This window comes from Lepidothrix coronata, unplaced genomic scaffold, assembly GCF_001604755.1.
Source record: "Lepidothrix coronata isolate B3197 unplaced genomic scaffold, Lepidothrix_coronata-1.0 Scaffold4, whole genome shotgun sequence".
NCBI lineage: Eukaryota > Metazoa > Chordata > Aves > Passeriformes > Pipridae > Lepidothrix > Lepidothrix coronata.
In genome coordinates, this window is record NW_016690184.1 from 4,603,049 (window position 1) to 4,626,958 (window position 23,910).

Below are 23,910 nucleotides of genomic sequence, written 5' to 3' on the forward strand. Positions count from 1 at the left end.
ACAATGGGTAATGGCCTAAGAGCTAGAAATAACAAAATTGATGATTGCCTCAAGGATCACATTCAGACAGCCTTTATTTTTTTCATTAATAACCTAATAACCAAAGAAATTTTATTCAGGACCAAAGCTCTGTGCTTGTGTTAGTGTGCCTACAATGTCACTATTCTGGCGAATTAGTTCAAGCATTGCTGTATGCTAACATGTTAGTAATTATATCTATCAAATTATTTGACAGGTTTGTAATCTTGTTTATTTCTGTAAAAATGGGAATAATAGTGTAGTATTAAACCTTGATTTTTATTTTGTCCCATGTCAGGAGTTACCTGCGCATTTTCTCTGATTGTATATGACTTGTGTACATATTGTAAAAAGAATAGCAACCCATCCTTCCCCATGCATGTAAAGTACTTAAATATGTACATGCCTCTGCAAACACTGAATTTCCCAGGCATATCATTCTGAAGCTTGGCTGTTAGCACTGCAGAGCAATGTTGCTGTGTTGTGTTGTTAAAAAGAGCAGAAATCCAAGAACTACATATTCTAACTGCTGCCTCTGGAGACCAGGGATGCTGACACACAGGAAGAACTTTATGGCTGTGCCTTAGCTCCCTGAAGATCCCTGAAATAAAAGAGGACAAGTCTAACCAGGAAGAAGTATGGCATCCCCTCCCTGTCAAGCCATTCCCTGACACTGAACTAAATGAAGAATCTATTGTCCTTCCTCTGGCAATGAGTCTCCTAAATGGTGGTATGTGACCTGACAAAACTTCTGGCCAGTCTCCTATGTGCATCAGAGGTTTTACTGTCACAATGAAATCTCAGTCTGTGAAGGCAGATTCCAATTAACACATCATAAAAATAATTAGGAATAATAAATAACAAGCTGTGGGTCAGAAGAGTAAGATCCTGCTGGTCTCACCTGCCTGTCTGAAGTTTACTAGGCTTTCAGAGGAACTTCCTTCTCTCCTGCTGACTGTAAGAGACTTTGGGACTCCTATGTGAGGACACCCAGCAAGGGCAAGTGAATTTTAGTCATAGAATCATCGAATATCCTGAGTTGGAGGGGACCCACAAGGATTGTTAAGTCCAACCCTTAGCCCTGTACAGGACCATCCCCAAGAGTCACACCATGTGCCTGAGAGCGTTGTCCAAACACTTCTTGAACTCTGTCAGGCTTGGTGCTGTGACCACTTCCCTGGGGAGCCTGTTCCAGAGTATAACCACCCTCTGGATGCCTACAACGCCAGTTCTCCTCACGAGGAAGTTGTAGATTGCAGTGAGGTCTCCCCTCAGTCCTCCAGGTTGAACACATCAATTGACCTCAGCCACCCCTCATACGGTTTCCCCTCAAGGCCCTTCACCATCTTCATTGCCCTCCTTTGGACACTCGCTAAGAGCTTAATGTCTTTCCTATATTTCGGTGACCTGCACACAATATTCAAGGTGAGGCCACACCAGTGCAGAGCAGAGCAGGACAATCCCCTCCCTCAACTGGCTGGCGATGCTTTGCCTGATGCCCCCCAGGACATGGTTGGCCCTCCTGGATTCCAGGACACTGCTGACTCTAGTGTCTAAACTTTATTCAATTTAAATTTGGGGTTTGAAACTCTTATTTGCGAACATTTTGACCTTAAATTTGAGCCTACTTCTAGTAACCTAACATTTCTACAGGGCAATTAGCCTTCCTAGTGGTCCAGATGAGTGAAAAATTTCATATGTTTCAGTCTATTAGCAGTTTCACCACGTCTGCTTCTATTTTACCTCTAGTCAAGCTACAGCATGATGGAAATGTCAAAAGTTCAAATTCTGTTGAGGCTGCAGAATGAACAAATTCCCAACAGAAAGCTTAGGTCCATTATCTGTAATCAGGCTCTTGAACTTCACGGCTGGAAAACTTGTTTCAGAGCGATAAGTGATAGCAGCGACTGTTGCTGGTTACTGGATCTATTTTTCATTAATTAGAGTGGTAATGAACCTTCATCATGTGGCGCTTTTGTCAAACCTTTATAAACAAATTCATATCTAGTGTGTTACAAGATCTTCTGAACCTTTAATTTGAATTATTTCAGTACATTTGTGTAATGACACGTTGTGTGCCTGTCACCTTGGTATTTAGGCATATTATATAGTTTAAATATAGACAGATAGTAAATCTGCTGCTCATGATAAACAATATAAACAGCGAGTATAATTTGAACTCTAAATAACCCAGAGATGGTCTGTAATGAAGTATATCCTTGACCAAAACATACCTCACATCACATCTCATTATAAATCCCAGCAAAACCAAGTTCCAGCAAATTTCATATTTGGGGGTCTTCTGCCAGCCAAGAAAATACTCCAGAAAATACTTTGACAGTAGTAGTAGTAGTAGTAGTAGTAGTAGTAGTAGTAGTAGTAGTAGTAGTAGTAGTAGTTGTAGTATTTAGGCTTCAAATTGAAATTTTCTTAGATAATTTCAGCAGCCATAGTTCTGTGCAATGAACAGAGGTGCTCTTTAGGCTAGACTGGTCCCAAATTGTGTAGGTTTTTAAAACTAAAACTTAGTGTCATATCTTCATGTTTGAGAGACCTGGCAGTATAGTTTTTGGAAACATGTAGGAAAAATAATGCCTGTTTAGTATCATCAATGGGCCTTATGCTTTCACATTTATTTTTGACGACTACTACCCTCGCTGCTGACTAAGGTAACCTTTGTCATATTAAAGACATCAGGCTCTGGTCTTCCCTTTCTAGAAGCTGTATGTGTACTATTCACAAGAAATCTGCTAGTTTGGTAGGACGCATTCAAATTTCTTTCTGGTATGTGGTAGAGAATTCAGCAGCCTGTGTTTGTTGATCTTACACTGGTGTCACTACCATGTTAATTTGAGTAGAGGAGCTCCTACCATGAATCAGGCAACCTGAATGAAGTGCGTGTAGTGACTTTTCTTTCCCCAGTGGGGAGCTATGGGCAGTGTCACATTTCATCTTCATAAGGCTTGTAGGTCAAGGTTTTAATTAGAGGGCTAAGCTTTTATTGCATCAGTTTTCTAGGCTAGTGAAATTATTTTTCATTGAAAAAAACCTAATTGAAATCAAAATAATGCATGGGAACAAACCAGGTCGCTTTTCCTGAGGGACTTTCTATTCATCTGGGTCTTTTTATCATCAAAATTAGAAGAGCTCCCTCTCCCAAACATGCAGAATAGCCAACAATACAGTTTCTGGTTTCTGGGTAAAGTTTGGATAAATTCTTTCTCTGGGAGATTTGGAGCTGGACAATTACAGTGTCTCAGCCCCAAACATCAATAAATAATTTTAAATTGCACCAGAGAGAGATGCTGATTTACCCTGACACCTGCTGTTAATTGTAGTCATCTGCTATGTGAGAAATTTTTATTTTGAGACGATTCCAGTAATACAAATCAGAAGTAATCCACAGCGGAATAGATGAAGTAGGTTAGAGCACTGCAATGTGAAGAACAAAAGACAGGTTTGTGACAGAAAGATTGTTAAAAGGCAGAAGCATTTTATTAAAAAGCATTTACTTGTAATATTAGAATTCCTTTATTATAAGTTATTAAAGATATTTTCCCAAGCATGAAGTAATTATGTCCATTTCAAACCAGACTGATATAGCTCAGTATCTGGACTAAAATGTCTAGTGATTGCTAATTCAGTTCACTTTTGTTAGGAAAGTGTCCTGAAGTCAAACGTCACAGTCAAATTATATAGAAATAATGAGGTCCCCTGTCCATTCTCATCCAGATTCTGTAAATTAGTTATACAGTCTTTCAAATTATTATTGATCTCTCATATTTGAATCTCAGAAAATACATTGGAGTATAATAATAACAACAACAATAACAACAATAGCAATAACAACAATAACATGATATTAAATATTATAGATCGTATTTTGTAATATAATGTGTATAATAGAACTTCCAGTGCTGTTTATGAGCTGTGACTTGGAAATCTACAGTAAGGAGGGAAGGAACTGACAGACCAAGAAGCAGTTAACATTTTCTGGTTTTAGTCTTGGTATGTTCAGTTTTGCTTTCATTTTTTAGGGGCTGGCTTTAAGCTTGTTGCTACTAGATGTGCACAGAATATGAAGATGTTTACAGAAATACCTTTCTTTTCATTGTCTGTCTTTACTTGATTTGAGATACTCATATCCTGCCTTACTATGCTGAAGTCCCATCATATACATAGACGAGACAGTTGCTCAGATTTCCATAAATATGTGTAAATTCACTGATCTAAAATGAAGTAGCTGTTAATATAAACACTGGTGTGGAAGTTAGAGGTAGACAGGATTGTGCCAAATCCACTTATCTGCCTACCTCATCTTATGGATTGTCCAAACTAGTAAAATGGTTTGTTTTTCAAATTTTATCATTCTTAGCATCTAAAAAATTACATTTTTAATGAGGTGAATAACATGTCAGAACCTAATTGATACAGAAGGAAATACTCAGCTTTCTTGGCTTCTTTCAGATACTGTGCTGCAGATCAGCTGCATCAGTGTGTGACATCCGTTGTAACTCCCATCTCAGATCATTGTCAGCTCTTTCCTATACATCCTCTGTGAGAAGAATTGCTGCTTTGCTGGCTATATAAATTCTGCTTTTGCAGCAGTGAATTATGCTCTCTTCATTTAGGAACATATTTGTCCAAAATAGCATCTTGTTAGACTAGGTGTTTACTATTTTGGGCTTTTGCACCTGCCCTTGGAGTACATGCAGCCTCTCACAGGACTGTGATATCCCTAGGTTGTAGTACTGCTTTATTTCTAAAGCTATTTTCAGTGCATCTTATATTTTACTAACATGCCTATAATTACTCAGGGGTGCTTTGTCAGCATGTTAACATGAATTTCACTGTTAATGCCTCAGCATGGTACATCAGGTAAGTGTCAGTCTGACTATTTGAGCCATGATTAACTACTCTTGCAGGTGTTGGTAAATCAAAGTGTGCTTTCTCTCTGACAAGCTTCACTCTTGTCAGCCCAAGTGAAGACATTTGAAGAGGTCTAAGTGAAGTTATTGTCTTGGCATATACTTTCAAACAAAAAAATTGTTTGAAAGCTCTATGCAACCAGGGGAAACAGTGAGAAATGACAGAGTAGAATAAAATGGAAGGAAGGCAAGGGAAGGGAAGGGAAGGATATTTCAGTTGGAAATTACCTACAATGATCATCTAGTCCAATTGCCTGATCAATTCAAGGCTGACCAAATGTAAAAGCGTGTTGTTAAGGATATTGTCCAAAAGCATTGACAGTCATGAGGCATCAACCACTTTTCTAGAAAGCCTGTTCCCATGCTTGACCACCCTCTCTGTAAATAAATGCTTCCTAATGTCCTGTTTCTAGACATTTCTAGATATGGTATTGTAGGCAACTATCTCATTCAAGTTTTTCTGTTATAATTACAGTTTTACTCATTCTTGTGCACAGATCATTTTGTTTCACTTTCATTAACCCTGTAGCACACAAGTAGGCAACATGCTGCTATTTTATATTTGCAGTGTGCCTTTCCATCTCATTGCTTCTTTTAGTTTATAATTATTACTCTTATGAGTGTTGAATGTTGTGACTTTAATGCTCTCTGTGCTGAAGACTAGTTTATTTCTGTTCAGGTCACCTCTGTGTGAGTGAGGTCTCTAGGAAAAGGGTCATAGGTGCAGTTGGTTAAAAAAAGTAGTTTCATTTTTCTTGGCCGTATTGTCATTTAGAAACACAGACATTTTAGGGATAGTGTTTGTTTCTTCACATACAGTTTCCTGCTATCTGCTCATCCATAATTTGTTACTTTCAATATAATCAAATTGATTGCCAGGTGTCTTAATCCAGCCTTGCCACTCTCTTATTAGTAATCACAAAGCTTGAAGAAATGCAGTTTCCACAGATGTTTCCATTCTTTTACATCCCTTCAGAGAAATACGTGTTACCACTAGCACTGTTAAAATGACTGATAGGCATAGTCCAGTGGAAATTGCAGGAAATCTGTTTTTATGATCGTGCCTCAAATGGTTACACTCCAACTGTACTTGTGTACAAGACAGAAAATACAGTTTTTTAATCCCTCCCTTTTAGAGCTGCTATGTTAAATACAGCAAATGGGAAGGATTTGACAATGTAACAGTGTTGTTACCCTACGTAACACAGTTTAAGTATTTATATCTCAAGGTTAATATGGCTAAGTAGAAATATTTGAATATTTCTAGATGGCTAATTGGGCATGTTCTGCACATTTTAATTTCTTCTCTTACCATTCCTAACACTTAACCACTCGGCTCCCATAACCTGTTGTCTCCTATGAAAGAAAACTTACATTTTTTACCTTTAAGCTTGTGCTGATAGCTCTCAAAATTGAGTCGTTTTCCATTCTGCTGATAGATGATATTGCTGTCAATAACAGATCTAAGGAAAGTGACCACCAGATCCATTTAACATCAACCTATGTGAGCTCCTAAATGGTGTAAATGCCTATTTGATTCTGGCCTAAACCATCCCTGATGCAGAAAGAGGAGCTGCATTCACTTTCTTTCACCCTTGTGCTGTCTAGTCCCAATGCATGTGTGTGACCATCTGGGGAGCAGCCAAGGCAAAGGCTGAGCCACTTCAGTTCTGGGGCTCCCCTTTGCCAGCCCAGCCTATGCGAGAGACCCCCATGCTGGGGGGGTCTTGACTGCTTCAGTTCAGATGAAAATGTAACAAGGTATAGTGGAGAGTTGTCACGCAGAATGGCATAATTTACTGTATTTAAAATCTCATTTTGGGATTGCCCTTGTTGGGTTTGTAAGAGTGCTACCAGATTATGGTTTTTTCCCTCTCTGGGAAGTGCTGAACAGAGCTTCTATTTCTTTCTTCACATCTCCCATGCCAGGAAGTCTCAAGGGTGGCTGCAAGATGCCCCACAGTAATGTTCTCCAAATCCTATAAACCTTCTTGCTGGAACAGTAGTCCCTCTTTAGGTACTCACCCAAAAACTGCTGGTGGGATAACAACCAAAGGTAAAGAGTGGCCGGAAATCTCTGGTTCTGTATTTCACCTGAGTAAACCCTCTAGTTACAGAAACAGAGTCCCAGGAGGTTCACATTGACTGTGCTAACATCCAAAATATCTGTGTAGATTAGGAACGCAAGTTCTGGTTTTAGGCAGCAGGGAAAGGTATATGCCTCTGGAAGGCGGCTCAGAAAACTGAAGGTAGGAGCTCTTCTCTTTCAGCCGACACTGATGACTCTTTCATCCGTGTTCCTACCTTCAACATCTGCATTAGATAACTCAGCTAGATACTGGATACCTCCTGTTTTCCCTCCACCCCATGAATTTGAGAGCAGATTATTAGTACTATCTCTTCCCTCTCCACCTACAAACAAGCTTTTCTTCTCCCTCAGAGACATGCTTTTTTTCTCCTGCTCATTTCAGCATCTTTACTTCTCAGTTTCTGCCCTTCCACTTCCACCCTCACACCGTGGATTTTTCTGTTCCCACATTTTTTGGCCTTTCCACTCCCATAGCACTGCATCACCTTCACTTTATGCACAATCTGGAAATGTATTAGATGGACACTTCCAGACCTCCTTCCACTTGCCTCTCCCTGAAATTTTAGAGTATGATTGAGAAGGCCATGAAAGGACAGAGTCCTGCCTATAGATTCCTCCCCTTGCAGCTGCAAGGAACCAACACACTGCTTCCCTGATGAGCTGAATCATGTAGGAGTCCTCTTTGGTATCTTTCTACATGCTGACTAGTGCCAGATACCCCTAACAAAGGAATTACTACCCATAGTCCAAATAGCCAATCACATAATATTTTTGTTTGGACATTAGGTAATCAGTGGCTGATTCACACAGGAATTTGGATCCTCCTGAAAAATCTAATTCCAGCAATTCAGGGAAAAAGATGCAAACTTGTCTTTAATTTTCCCTGGTTATTCCTTTATATCCTGTAGCAATGAATTTTACAAGTCAATTGCATCTTGTATGTCTTTTTATCATATTTAAGTTCACTTTTGATCTCACTTTTATAAGGAAGGCATCCAACAGACCGTATTATCTTCCACTAGTTTGCATACCTCTATCTATCATCTCATATTTGTCTTCTGACTAACCACTCCTAAATTATTCAGCCTTTTCTCCAAACACAAGTCTTGCCATGCTGCAGTTATTTTGTTTCTTGCTGATAATGTTGTGGTTTTCTTACAGCCTGATCTAATGAGCCTCTTTACTCATCAGGTGTGTATGTGTCTGGCTATCCATCCTGCTGCCTTTCCCTCTAGAAATCTTCAGACGTTTTTCCCTCCACCACAATAGCCTTTTTCACTAAGGTCTACTGTCACCCAGGAAAAAGCCTCAGACATAGTAGAGTGACTAGCAAAGCTTGTTTTCCCAGAGCTTTCAAGGCACAAAACGTTACTGGGCAGAATAAGTGAAGATTTATGGGAAGGATCTGTGTGTGTTACTTGTGATTTGTTTCTTTGGTTGGACACAAATTGGGTTGGGGAACACTGGGTCAAAGATAAAATTTTAAATGTTTCTGTCAGACTGTCTTAAAGCCAAATAAAACTCCTACTGAATAAACAGTGCTTTATTCCTTCTGGCAGGTACATATTAATAATATTAAAGATCAATTATTGGAAAAGATTAATAAAGTATAAATCCATGAAAGACTTGCAATTGAACTTAATCTTAGTTTGCAGGAGGCCCTTAGATTTTTAACATTTATTGAGCCAGCTGTTAATAACATAAAGATGTTTGCTGAGGACTTATTCAGTCCATAGAAAGATTGTGTACTCAACAGGGCCATGAACTATAATTGCTAATACTACAAAGACAGGTGAAATGTTCCCATTAATGTTGTTATTCTTATCTAGACTAAATAAAAAATTGTAACCATAGCTACAGTTTCAAATTCAGTATTTGTTGAGCTATTGTGATTCTCAGCCTATAGAGAAATATTTTTGGCTATCTAAAACAGAAAGTAAAATGACATTATGTTCATATATTTGTCCTCTTGACCTGAAAGTATGATACTTTTACACAGGGATGGGGTGTATATACTTTTAGTACATTGACATAATAGTGAGTAACATTGGTTGAGCCATTCTTAGGGATGGAATTAGGATCTCATTATAAAACTTGATTAAAAAATAACAAAACAAAAAATCTGACTCATCTTCCTTGGTCCACAATTTAATAAGGAAATATTTAGTTTTCACATCTAAGAAATATCCCATATTGACTTTTTTAAAATATTGTTTGTTCTGTTTCAAAAATTGTTTGGAGTGCTAAGTTGAATTTTGTTGTATTTGATTAGCTTTTGTAATAAGTATCTTTGACTTGTTTAGAGTTTTTTTATTTGCCAGAAAAGTTGGTGAGTAGCTTTTCTAAGTATTTGGTTATATAAAATTAACATCTATCCTAGAAGGAAATTGTATGTATTTCCAGGAGGTTACTTTCATTTCACATTAAAATAGTTTGCTTACTCAAATGATTCCAATATCATTGCAAATGAAAACTACAAAGGGAGAAAAGAGTTCAAGGTAATTCATCTCTTTTTATCTCTTCACTGGGGCATTGCTCAATTGATGACAAAAGAAATCCAATCTATGCACAGATCAGTTTTAGTGGACCCCTTAGAAAGGAAAGCAGTGACTAACATTGCCATTTTCCATTGTTAGAAGAAAAAAAAAATCAATAGAGTAGAAGTAGTAGCCTCTGGATTTTTTTTTAATTCCACTTCAGTGCCTAAACACTATTACATATTTTTATAGAACTTCTTTTCTTTTATGTGACACTGCCATACATTACTATCTTCCTGGTTTTCCACAGCAATAAAAGTCAATTTTCACACTCATCTGTGTTTATCTCTGTGAATTGTCTTGATACAAAAAAGTAGCTCACTTTCCTACTTCTAAAAATACCAGGTTGTTTTGCATCTTGGAAAAAAATTAAAAAGGAAGTAAAATCACCAACTTGTTTTGCCTGTAATGACAATTAAGATGGTTTCCATCCAGACAGTGTTATATATCTGAAAACACAAAGACCTTTTCGCTAGAGTGACAACAACATCTGCAAAAATCAAATATCATCATCCATCCCAAGAATTTCCTGAAGATATCTGCCAAGTTCTTTTACTAGTAGGTGATGATTAATCATAACCTGTCTGGCATCTGAGTAGAGAGATCCAATCCCTGACCAGAAAGAAAAGCTGTATTCAGACATAGCTGAAAGCAAACTTTAGCAAGATCCTGAGCACCATTATTATTATAAAATGCAAAACTCAGATGAGTTGCAAATGAGATGCAAATCTCATATTGCTTTGGAGTTTGTTATTGTTGATGGTGGTGTTCAGGCTTTTTTTGTCTCTGTAAAATTAAGGCTTTATTGCTGTAAGTCTGCTCAGCTTCTTGTGGGAGGTGCAGAACTCTGCTTTCCTGCCTCTCCCAAATTGTGTTAGAGATTTTCAGGTGATATAGTGCAATGGATGCTATTAAACTGAGTTTTGGTGGTTGTTTTTTTTTTTTTTTAGTAGGCAGACAATAATGCTTGAGCATATTATATTTCAGAGGGTGAATTCAGGTGACCTAGCAAATGCTGTATGTCTCCAGAGTAGTCTTTAAAAATCCAGTTTGCAGATTTTGGCAATCTTGCACATACTGAATTTTACTTTGTTGATAAATAATTCTGTTTCTTCCAACTGGGTAATTTGCAAAACATGATAATACACATCATCTTTCTAAATATGGTAATATCATTTACTTCTCTGTTCAGAGATGTAATTATAGGTAAAAATATTAAAAATTCATGGTTTCTGGGGTAAATATTTATGCAAGGTCACTGGCAGTTCAGCCCATATTTGACCAAATTCTTCTGCCATAGCTATGTGAAATATCTCACTGATTTCATAGCAAGGGGACTATTCACAGAGAAAAGCAACCACCACCTGATAAAAACATTATGGTTGCTTCTTCAAATTAATAGTTCTAGTATACTCTAATCACGGTTTTTATTCTTTGCACTCCTGAACCGGTAAAGGGAAATAGTTAATCCCTTGTTTGAGGCTAAAAGCAGGTTTTCAGCCAGTTATGATGAAAGTACCTTTTCTGTTCTATGACCTTTCTCAAGGAACAAGTGCTTAAGGAATAATGACACAATTACTTCCTTCTCTGAATACCCTCTACTAGGGTATTCAGAAGCCTTAAAAGTCTGTGAGTATCTTTTCTTCTTTTTTATTTCAGCTAGCCCACAGGAGCATAAAATACACCAATGCCCAATATATTTCTAGGCTGTGCAAAAAGGCTGTGTTCCTACAGTCAAGTTTGTATAAACAGACTATTTCTTTTAGGAATCCAAAAAAGAATGACCTTATTTTTGCGTACTGATATATGGCCAGAGTCAGGAGTCAGGCTTTACCTTAAACTGCTTAAAATATACAATTTATATCAGTTTATGACAGAGCCCATTGAATATATTTTTCTTATCATGTTTCTGTAGTGTGATGTGTTCAAATGCAGTGCTCTGGAATGTGTGTTGTGCTACCTTTGTGCTGTAGTGTCTGATTAAAATTCAAAGTACCTTTCTACATTGATTAGATGATATCCTTCAGTCCTGGCCAGCTAGACAAATTGAAGAGAGTTCTGAGAGTAGCAATAAACATGATGAAGCTACAGGAAGGACTGATATACAAAGAGATATTAGAAAAAGTACAATGCTGGTCATAACTTCCTTCCACCACTCGCACCTCTTAGTGACACAAATAGAAAGTTCTTAGTTGTTTCTATGTAGTGGTTGTTGTAAACCTCAATTAAAACTTATTTAAACTCCTTAGTGAGTGTGCCATAGGCATGATCTGTGCCATGGTAAGCAGACGGAGCCAATGTGAAAGCAGGCTTGGTGCTCTTAGTGAATTACAGAGCCCAGTGTCTCTGTAACACCACAGAATCCTAGTGTTGGGGTTTTTTTCCAAGAGTAACTTTGAAATTGTAGACAATGAACTGTCCTCAGAACTACTGATAAGAAATGACCACTACAAACTGTGTCTTTTCTCTAGATCATAGATAATAACTTAACCCAAAATTAGACTTAGCAGGACAGCTTAAAGGTAGCTTAAATTTGGTCATACACTTGCCAGTTAATTTCCTTTGTGATTTAATATAGCTGCAGGCTAGATAACACAAACTCTTGAGATTTCCTGTTTATTTCTGCAGTTTTGGGAGCAGATGTGCCCTACCCATGTTCTAATTTGTTGTCTTTCTGTACTGCTCTGTAGCCAGAGCAGACACAGTAATTGACAGTCATTGAGGTTTTTGGCCTATTCCACTATTCTTAACAGTAGTGTGTGAACTCTGAGCATTTTCTGTGAAATTATAGCAAACACTATTCTGATGCAATAGTGATGATCCAAAAATGATTAAATATTGTTCATTTCTCTATTTAGATAAAATCAAAGAAAAAAATTCACAAGATTCATTTAACCTGTATTGTCTCAAAGTAGCATTTTTATTTAGAAGGATCTTCCAACACATTAGCATTAAATGCAGGCAACAAGAAGAACTCCTACTAACATATTCTTACTTTAAAGAATATGAAAAAGAGAAAGATAATGAAGGTTTGTTATTAGTTTGAGCATGTACGTGAGCTTAGAGCAGGTGAGAGATTGTCATCAATTACATTTCCTAATATCACAGGATCATAGAATGGCTTGGGTTGGAAGGGACATTAAAGATCATCTAGTTCCAACCCCATTGCCATGTGCACCTTGCACTAGACCAGGTTGCTCAAAGCCCCATCCAATCTGGCTTTGAACACATCTGGGAATGGGGTATCCACAACTTCTCTGGGCAATCTGTGCCAGTGCCTTACCACCCTCACAGTAAAGAATTTCTTCTTAGTATCTAGTCTAAATGAATTAGAGGACTGGGCAATCACCAACCATAGGAAGTTCAACAAGGGGAAGGGCCGGATTCTGCACCCGGAATGGGGCAACCCTGGATGTATGTCCAGACTAGGGAATGAGATGCTGGAAAGCAGTGCCATGGAAAGGGACCTGGGAGTCCTGGTTGATGGCAAGTTGAATTTGAGTCAGCTGTGCCCTGGCAGCCAGGAGGGCCAACCATGTCCTGGGGGGCAAAGTATCACCAGCTGGTCACAGGACGGGATTGTCCTGCTCTGCACTGGGGTGGCCTCACCTTGAATACTGTATACAGTTTTGGGCACCACAATATAAGACAGAGATATTAAGCTATTAGTAGAAAGATACTAAGAAAGTGTTGTAACCCACGCCAGAAAGGGGTGTCACAACAACCTGAGGTAACCCAGGTTCTTCTTAATAAATGCCTTGGGGTGGATTAGAGTGAAAACCACACTGAATAATCAGTGTTTGAAGACACATATATGTAAGGTTTATTTTAGAACAATTGTGTTTCAAAGCTAAACAGGTATGTTGCCATTTTGGGTGCCATCATCTATATCTATCATAGCAATATGGCATAAAGATAACCTTTAAGGAAAACGCATAAGGGAGAGAAAGGGAAAGACAGAATAAGGGTAAAGGAGAGTAAGAGTAAGGATAAGGGTGGAAAAATGTATGTAGTCACCTCCCACGGGGTCCAGCAATGAAACTTGGTAGTTGCAGCTTCCATGTGTATTAGTCGAAGTGATGGTCTTGATCCATTGGGGGTGAGGGAGGGAAGCTCACACACTCAAAGAAGTTATGAGTTGTTATATACTTCCAGCTCAGGTGGGAATGCCTTGTACCTCCTTGGGGTGGGGAGTTTTACCATGGATAGTGTCATGGGTCATGCCACAAGCCTCCAACGTCTCCTGGGAATGTGCAGAGTTCCTGTGAGGGGCATGGTAAAAGGATTTTTCTGGCCTTTCAGGATTGGTGGGGGGATGGGCTTTGACCCTCCAACGTCTCTGACAGCTGAGGCCAGACGTGCAGAGTTCATGTGAAGGGCATGGAAATAAAGGCTCTTCCTGCCTTTTCAGGACTCAACCCCTTAGCAGCACTGGCAGGGGCCCCAGTGGGTGAGCAACCACTCCTTCCTAGCCTGCAAAATTCCCCTGGTGATCCTAGAATGTGTAAATCATTAACCGTTTCAGTCTCTGAAAGAAAGACATTAAGGTATTAGAGAACGTCCAAAGGAAGACAATGAAGATGGTGAAGGGCCTTGAGGGGAAGCCATATGAGGAGCAGCTGAGGTCACTTTGTCTGTTTACTCTAGAGAAGAGGAGACTGAGGAGAGACCTCATTGCAGTCTACAACTTCCTCATGAGGGGAAGAGGAGGGACAGGCACTGAACTCTTCTCTGTGGTGACCAATGACAGGACCTGAGAGAATAGCCTGCAGTTGTGTCAGAGGAGGTTTAGGTTGGATATTAGGAAAAGGTTCTTCACCCAGAGGGTGGCTGGGCACTGGAACAGGCTCCCCAGGGAAGTGGTCACAGCACCAAGTCTACCAGAGTTAAGAAATGTTTGGGTGATACTCTCAGACACATGGTGTGACTCTTGGAGATGGTCCTGTGTAGGCACAGGAGTTGGACTCGGTGGTCCTTGTGGGTCCCTTCCAACTCAGCATATTCTGTGACTCTGTAAACTGATACTTGTTTAGTTTAAGGCCATTCCCCCTTGTTCTGTCATTACATGCCCTTGTAAGAAGTCATCCTGACACGCTTTCTGTAATTTTAGAGATTGTTCTGATGGCACATGAAGGCTTTGAGATGTTTCACAACATCCGAATAAAGCTTTTGTGTTCTCTGTTTACTTGTATAACTGGGTCCATTTGCGTGATACCTTTGAATACTGTAAAGTCTCACAACATCCCAAAAGTTCATAGTAGGAAAGTTGCATTGGAAAAGTAATTAGAAGTAAAACAATCTCTTATGAGGATTTGTGATGCCTCCTTTTCTACGATTATCGATCTCTCAGTCACAGAGTTGCCATTAGAAGTGCCTATAGCTTAGAAATGCCAACTACGCCTCCATTGGTAACACAAACAATCCAGAATTTCTGATGAAGGTTGATCAGACTAGGGCAGCTCAACACTAGCTTTCCTCTATGAAGTGGAGAACTCAGGCTGACAAATCTTGCATAAATTATTCAAGTTTCAGGTTTCATTACTGGGGTTCAGTTACTTGTCTTTACCTATATGTACTTTTCTAGTGAGATTGGACAATGTATAAGTGTAATCTGTTACACACATGAGTTCTGGGTTCATCTTTTTTTATTTTTCATGAGGGGATCCTGTCGTTAACATGGTTGTTGACTAAAAAAGCCTTTTTAAGTTACTATTCACAAAACTTTCATGTAATCTCAGGATTTCTGGAGTGTTACTAGGTGAAAGGTCTGAAGTCAAAGAATTAATGGTTTGAAATTTAATTTGAAATGAAGTGTTCGAAAGTCAACATTGCAAAAGCTACTGAGAGGATCTGAAATCTCAGACTGGATTTAACAAGAGAGGATGTTATCTACAAGGATAAAAATATGAGAGATATTTCAAAAGAGTGAATAAAATCATCATCATGGCTGAAGATGTTTAAGGTTTTGGAAGATCATACACAAGATATTAGCTTGGAAAAAGAAAAAAGGGGTAAATGTGCATCAGAAATCTCTGTCTTATAATAAGTAATTACAGAGAAGTTTGGAATTATATAGCCCATTACTCATTCTCACATCCAAAATTTCTCTGGTGTTTTGCAGAAAGATACAGAGTGAAAATTGAGGCCCCATTAAATTAATTGAAATGTTACTGTTTAATTCTACCTGTTCTCCCACTTTTACCACTAAAAGATAAAGAGGAAAATATCAATAAACTTTGGTAAAGCCTCCTTAAAATACAGAAATACCATGGAGGTTTTAGATAAATTCATATGGAATATGAAAGAAAGTTCAGAATAGTATTTTACTCCCTTGCTTTAAAAGAGGGCAAATGCCACCTGAGACATACTATATAAAAATGTGGCAGGGAGAAAAGCATAAAGTACTTAACTTTTCATTTTTTCAAGGTTATGTTTAGATAAGAAAATCAAGAAAGTTTTACATACTCAGAAGTGACTTTCAGCTGTTACAACCTTTTCTTTGGACTTTGATTCCATTCCAAGAAGTGTTTATTTTGATTTATCTTACACCTGTTCCTAACAAGTTAAACTCCACTGAAATAATGTGCCTGCCTGCCTTCCCTGCTTCCTAGGGAAACACAGATGGGGAAAGCTGACTTAGGTGATAGACACACTCTTTCCTTCCCTGTTCGCAGCCTGAGGAGTTAGGGATGGGTTGGTGGTGGGGGTTGGAGCTGTGAAAAGTTGAAGACGATGAGAGGGTAAGGTATGAAAAACCTCCAGCAGCCAGGGCAGGTTCTCTTCCCTTCAGCTGTTTTTCAAATAAGTTCCAGTGCATTTTCTCCTCCCGTTTTTCCTCAGCCTTTCCTCCCTTTAGGGAGAGTCTCATCTCTACCCTCTGGACAGGAGGGTATACACAAGTAGACAAATTCTTTGGACCAATGCTTTTAAAAGGCAAAAGAGAGCTATGCTGCTGTTGGCTTCTTTGTCCCTCATGGTCAGAGGGGACTCAAGACCCTTAGTGGGGCAGAGGGCTCCCAGCAGTGAAGGGTAGATACTGTGTGCTGCTGGCAAGACTGAATTAATTTGAATGTTTTGAAGTGGGGGGCCTCCATAAAACTATTTTATAAAGAAAACTGTCAGAGCTCCTAGAATAAGTAGGAGTAAGGGCAGGTGCATGTTACTGACTTTTTTAAAAAAATGTCCTGTTGGAATTAGTTCACGCTAACCAAAACCCCCAGTAAGCACTTTAATAATTTCTGTACCAAATTCATAATATTTGGGAGACATTTTTTTTTTAAGTTCTAAGAATGATTTGCAGGTATGCATGCTGCTTTACTAGTGGTCTCTGATTTGCTGCTAGCCAGTCAACACTAAATAAAAATGAATGTTACATTGCTGCTCCACTTGGACCTGCATGGGACAAGTCAAAATCACCCTGCCATCATGTTCATCACCAGGGACACTGCTTCTTCTGCACAGTCCGTACTGTTCAAGGCATTCCAGCACACTCTATGTGAGCCTTGGATGCAAATAAACACAACTAAATATAGAAGTTTGCTTTTAGGTGGGTATGTGTGGGCTAAGTGTCTATACTTCCAGTATAGTCAATTGAGATCTAAGGCTTAGTTGAGCAGAGTACATAGAGGTGTCCCCTGTTACATGATATTCCGTGCTCTCCAGTGACTTCTCTTGAAGAGTACAGCTTTCCCAGGTCCAAGAGCATAGCTGACAGATCTAGGAGATGTCTCAGATACCTTAAGGCATATCAAATGGCACTGGAAAAAAAAAATTTGGGCAGCAGAATCAAGTCTTTTTTGTACCAAGCCTAGAGCATGAGGCAGCTGAGCAGACAGCAGGAGCCCTCCTGAGGATTAGCTGCACCTCTCTCAGTTGACACAATTACCTTGTGCTGCATGGGAAGTTTAAACACTTGCTTCACATGTAGACACCTAAATTCAAATGTCTTCATGTGGAGTTCAATCCCATCCCATCAATTTTTCTGATCTCCATTAGAATTTGTGATGTCTAACTTTTCCTTGTCAGTTTTCCTATTTCTGAATTCTCACCAAGACCTTCTGCATCTGGTTGTTGTGCTCTTGAGACTCATGCTGTGCAGAGACACTCCAGGATACTTTATCCATTTCTGGCTCTTCTTGATCTCCGAACTTGTTGGATTTACATCTAGAAGCAAATCCAGTGGTTTTGGTAGCCAATTTTATAGTAGCCACCTAGGATTCACCTATGTAGTAGCCAAAGGTATTTTAAAATGTCAGAGTTTAAGACAGGCAGAAGGTCAGTCTAGCCCAACACAGTATGTGCAACAGTGACACCAGGCAACAGTGAACAGTCAGGGAACATTACACAAGCAGGGCAAATATACAGTGATATTTCTCTGCAAGCGTCTCTCAGCTTCCAACAACCTCCTACTTGGAGACGTCCTGAACAAGAAGTGGGCTTTTGGTATTAATTAGCCCAGGATTAAATCTTCTCCCATGAGATTGTCCAACTGGCTTTAAACCTATATAAATTTCTGGCCCCTTGTGACAAAGATTTCTGCAATTTAACAGAACAATCCTTAAACCACAGGTACAGGTTGTCTGTACCCTTGGCACTGTAATGAGAGCACAAAGCCATCCACAAGTGAGTTCAGAGAAACCCAATATGTTTGCAGGCAAGGAAAGGTATTTAGACCTCAGTTTCCTTCAGTGGCTGAGCAAAATGAACAAAAGCTATTTCCTGCTGTACTGGGGCAGGCTAAGAGAGCAGTCTCCTACCTGTAGGTACAGTCAATACCGTTCACTGCTCGCCTGTGGAGGTGAGGAGTTTCACTTACTAATTCTTGACTTATAGGAGCTGTGCTTGGGACAAGATGAGTGTTTATACCTAGTACAAAAGAAGTAAAACTCATATCAACAAGGACTTGCTTTCAGTTCTTCACTGACAGACATGGGTTTAGATTTTCCTTACATAGAAACATACAACACGAAACCCTAAGATTAAAACCAGGTACTTCTTACAAAGGCTCTTTAAGCTTTTAAAGATGGTTAGGAAATTAATCTTGAGGTGAGGAAATTACACAGGTTGTTCTGTGTTTTCCCACTCCGTGCACACCAGTGTGTCCACCCCAATTATTGTAAAAGAATATTATGCCTTCTCACAGCATCCATGTTCCATCACTCTGCTGCTTGTCCTCATCTCCCCTTAAATGCTGTTCTGGCTCCAAGGGCAGCTGGCAGATTAGCTCATGCACACCAAAGTTTCTCTTACAGTTTTAGTCTGTGACCCAAAGAAATAAACTCTAACACTTGCTGAGCTTCAACAAACTTTCCAGGCTGCTAGCTAAAAGAATGCTTCTGAGTACGCAGCACTCTATTTCCTCCCTTCCAGGAAATGGTACATCGGGGGAGTTGAGTCCAGAAACCATGTTCCTCAACCACATAGTGTCTGTTCTCATAGGAAATTAGTACTGTGCTTGTAAGTCTAATTCCACTGGACACTCGCCTCTGGGGCTGCTCTATTTTTTTCCTAGCTTACTTTTCTTTTTTGTCTTTTTATAGGAAAGTTGCGATGGGGAGATATATAAAGGGGAAAAGTTCTAATCCATCTATTGATTTCTACAGTTTGATACCTCAGGTTTCAAAGCACCTACATGGGGTTTCTTCAACACTACTCCTCTTATCCATATGTTTTGAAAATTGCTACCCTTAGTTTTCACCCTGGGGGCTCCCAAGGTAGTTCTGACACCAGCCCTGACCTCACATCCCTACCTCAAACAGGAATCTCAGTGCTCTGGATATCCACCCACTACAGAGCCTCTCTCTTCATTCAGCTTCTTCATTCAGCTCATGTTCATATATGTGATATTTATTGATACTTGGATATTAATGTTTTCTGTAATGTATTTCTTTCAGACATCATTGTTCTCATCGCTTCAATAGCAGTTGTTTCTGCAAAAACTCAGGGTAACATTTTTGCAACATCAGCACTGAGAAGTCTTCGTTTCCTACAGATCCTTCGTATGGTGCGTATGGACCGAAGAGGAGGCACTTGGAAATTATTAGGTTCAGTAGTTTATGCACATAGCAAGGTATGTAATCCTAGATACTAATTTTGTCTGGTTGACATCTTCACTTGATGTGATTCAACAAGAGGCCAAGGACATAAACTCAGTTTTGAGCAGAATACCCAAAATTTTCTGAAATAACATCCACTTTAATGTGAACTAGCACAAATACATCAGGCCATGTTTAATGCTAACAGTTTTTAGGATATCTTGGAAATGTTGTCCTTGGTATGCAGTTGTAATTTGTTATTTGTTGGTGAAGTTGCTGAAGCGTCAAACCATAGGAGTAGATCTCGTCCACTTTCAAAGAAAATTTGCGGCCATAGGGAACCACTTGACTTTTAACTGCACAAATGCCAAAAAAAATGTAGAGGGAGATCTTTTAATTATGTCTTCCTTAAGATGCCGTTCTGTTCAGTCTTTAAAGTGGATATTGATCTCTGTTTTCTTTTATCTAGGAATTAATCACAGCCTGGTACATAGGATTTTTAGTACTCATCTTTTCATCTTTCCTGGTTTATCTGGTGGAAAAAGATGCAAATACCCAATTCTCCACATATGCAGATGCTCTCTGGTGGGGCACAGTAAGTACAGAAAAAAACTAGTAACTCTTTAACCAGTATGCTAAAGTGCTTTGAATTTCACCTACGGAGGACTTTAACTTAGTGTGCTCTTTGATGAATTGTTTTCACTGGCAAAAAAACTTGTCTGAGAAGCTCCCTCCTCCAGCTATTCATTTGTACATCAACAGATTTCAACCCATCCTGCAGAATAGCTGTTTATGTGTTTCTGCTTCAAACCAGACCACTAAACCTTCAAGAGAATCATAGAATCAGCTGGCTTTGAAAGGACCTCCGAGATCATCAAGTCCAACCCTTGATCCAACACCACTGTGGTTACTAGACCATGGCAATGAGTGCCACATCCAGTCTCATCTTAAAAACCTCCAGGGATGGAGAATCCACCACTTCCCTGGGCAGCCCATTCCAATGCCTGATTACCCTCTCTGTAAAGAATTTCTTCCTAATATCTAACCTAAACCTTGCCTGGCAGAGCTTAAGACCATGCCCTCTTGTCTTACTGATAGCTGCCTGGGAGAAGAGACCAACTACAACCTCCTGTCAGGTAGTTGTAGAGAGTGATGAGGTCTCCCCTGAGCCTCCTCTTCTCCAGGCTAAAGAAGCCCAGCTCCCTCAGCCTCTCCTCATAGGACTTGTGCTCAAGTCCCTTCACCAGCCTCGTTGCTCTTCTCTGGACCTGCTCCAGCACCTCAATATCCTTCCTGAACTGAGGGGCATTGTACTTTTTAACCCACGGCCTTTCAGTAACATAGTTTGTAACATGACCCCACAAAGACCTGCTTTGATACAAATCAAGAGGGCTGTAAGCTGCAGTGCAGGAAGAGGAACAAGTGTCAGGAAAGAGGGAAAAAAATCTTACACCAGCTTTGTGGTGAAAGGGAGAGTATTATCAGTACCCTTAGAAAGATGTTGCTTCTCCTTCCTCTGTGCCTTGAGTACAAAAAGCAAGAATATGCCCATCGTGGTTTAGCAATGTTATTTTTTAAAGGTATAAAGCCTCTGATTTACTTGACATCATGTTTAACCATCGAATAATTTGTTTTTACTTTGTTGAAATCTCTGGTATCTAAGTACATGTCTGACTGTTTTTCTGAAAGATGAAGGATTATATGAATGCTTACATGGTTAATTAAACTAGGCTTTAAATGAACAACAAAAGGCTAGATCTGAAGTTTTGATTTTCTTATTTTTTAAATAATATAATGTGTAGGGTTTTTTGCTTAAAAATGCCCTATAGTGATCTAGAATCTGGTAATGTGTGAGAGTTACTTAGGCAGCTTCAGAAATCTGCTCCCAGAAAACCTACAGCAGAGTTATTGTCAGCCAGTATAAAATGGCTTTTCTTTTCCTTCTGGTGCTGTAGAAAAAACAGTGTGCTCTGAGAGTGGCTGGGTAGTGAAATGATACCTGTTAATTAATGCTGAACCAAGCCAAATAACCAAATAACCTAGAACACTCAGTTTTCCTGGAATAAGTGCAAGACCTGAACAGTCTGCCGCCTTTTCTCATCATAAGGATGCACAGATGGAGCTTTCTCCCCTTAGACCTTCTACTGACAAGATTTCATCTAGACTTAGTAGTATCTGCAGATTCAGAGCATGCACCCATGGACTGTGAAAAAGCCCTTTCCAAATTATTGGGAAATAATTTTAAGAAGTTTTTCTACATTTTGAGCTAAGATCAAGGTCACTTACTATTAGTAAGGGTAGTTTGTGTTTTTGAAATTTGTTTGTCTAAGGGCTAGTCATTTGTTGCATGTCTTCCCTAGAGACTGTATTTCTGTGTTATCAACACAAAAATTGGGAGCTTGGAAAAGCCAAACCTAGTAAGTCTTACTTGTGCATTTGCAAATATACAAAAGTATCTTTTACTGAAACTTGTTGCTTTAGAGCATCAAGGCAGATCTATGATAAAATACACATTTTATCCTGTAGTCCAAACACAAGTAAAATTCATATTGGCTAAAGCCATGAGAGAAAGTTTTGCCTTCAGTTGCATCACTGTAATTTATTTTGTTTTACTTTTCTTCAAAAGCTGAGGTTTGCCTTAAAGCTTTCTCACCTTCCTGTATTGACATGGTTGTGAAGCATCTGGCTTGGCATGCTGGTGTCCCCACTGAAGTGTACCCTGGCTCTGGCAGTCTGAAAATGCCATTTCCCCTTTGGGGGTGGCAGTGGGGATGTGGTCCTGCAAGAGACCCTCCTGTGGCAATGCACCATTTTGGGAATGGATGTTTTCAGACAGTTGATTCTCCAGAAAACACCCTCTGCCTCTCTGCAAGGACATGTGTGACTTAGCTCTTCATAGGCAGGAAGTTTGGACTGAGGAGAGGATTGTACCCACCTGCTAGCAGGTGGGTGAAAACATATGCAAAGGAACGAGAAATTCCCAGCAAAGTCAGACTTCCACTCTGACATCTGACTTAGGCTCGTGTTAGATCCAGATCCTTCTCCCTAAGCAGCTCTAGCAGCAGGAACAAGATCTTTATTTTAGAATTTGCTTCTGCACTACCTGCTGACTGCTATTTTTTAAGGAAAAACCCTGCTAGGAAATAAACATTGTATAAAGTGGTGCTTAAAATATTTTGTACACTATGAAGTGAAAATATATGACTCATAGGTTATATAAGTAGTGCAACTGAGAAAATAGGAATCTTGTCTAGATTTCAGCATGAAAAACAACAAATTGTAATAAAAACCCTGCAAACAATATATATTGTAGATTTCTATATCTTTTCTTCTTTCCCCAGTGTATGGCATGGATACATTTAAATTTTTAATGCACTTAAGTAAGTGCACGAAGTTACTGGAAATCAATGTTCCCCCTTACCTGTTATTTTTGCCATTTTAATAATAGTATTTTTTGTATAATATGTAAAACAGTGTGTGGGAAATGCATAATGTGCTTCTTAGTCATGGTTGTTTTTACTGCCAGAGTAACCCACATGAAGATTTTTGAAAAGGTCAGATTCTTTGGCATTCTAGGGGAAATCAATGCTTAGTCTCATTGGTTTGTTTATTTGCAAAAGTTTTTCTAACTTAAACCACAGATTATCTACCAAATCCTGGACTGAATTCTGTCATGGCAGAGGCACAAGAAAGTAAAGACAGCATTGAAGTCAGGCACAAATAGTTGCCTTAAACTTCAAGCTTTTAGAAGCACTACGCCCCTCCTTACAGGATCAGCCCTGGCATGCTGCAATTAACCCATTCATTAATTCAGATTATTTGGGGGCCATACCCTGCTATGGTCATTTCACTGACTCCATTTCTGAAGCCCATACTTTTACATTGAAATGAAAGGCAGGATATGGCATCCAAATTTACATATGAATACTCCACTGTATTTGCAATTGCATGCTGTACTGTGCAACCTGCAATTTAAACATCATACTAGTATTACTAGTGTGAATATTCTTGTGGCTGGGATCCCCACAGCGCTGCCTAACACAGCAGTACCCAACAGTGAATGTTATATGAAGAGCTCAAGTTCAAAATTTGTTTTGACAGACAAGGTATATTCATTTAACAGAAGAAAATAACCAAACTATATGGGAACAAAAGGTCAATTAAAAAACTTAAGTGTTTCAAAACAAAACGTGTATGGTTTTCAGAGAAACACTAGTGTTAAATAGAACTGTGTGTGCTTATAGTGACATTTAGTTTGTACACTAATTAGTTTTAGCTGCAAATGCAATGAAATTAAGATTCCT

At 39.2% G+C, this 23,910-nt stretch overlaps 1 protein-coding gene across 1 annotated transcript in view; it reads left to right on the top strand.

The window, feature by feature from the left end:
- The window catches only part of KCNQ5 (potassium voltage-gated channel subfamily Q member 5), a 283,070-nt gene that overhangs the window by 211,264 nt on the left and 47,896 nt on the right, over nt 1–23,910 (top strand). Inside the window, exons 4-5 of the mRNA XM_017825442.1 lie at nt 19,466–19,641; nt 20,076–20,201. Coding sequence (XP_017680931.1) covers nt 19,466–19,641; nt 20,076–20,201 — 302 coding nt within the window. The remainder of the gene's footprint in view (nt 1–19,465; nt 19,642–20,075; nt 20,202–23,910) is intronic.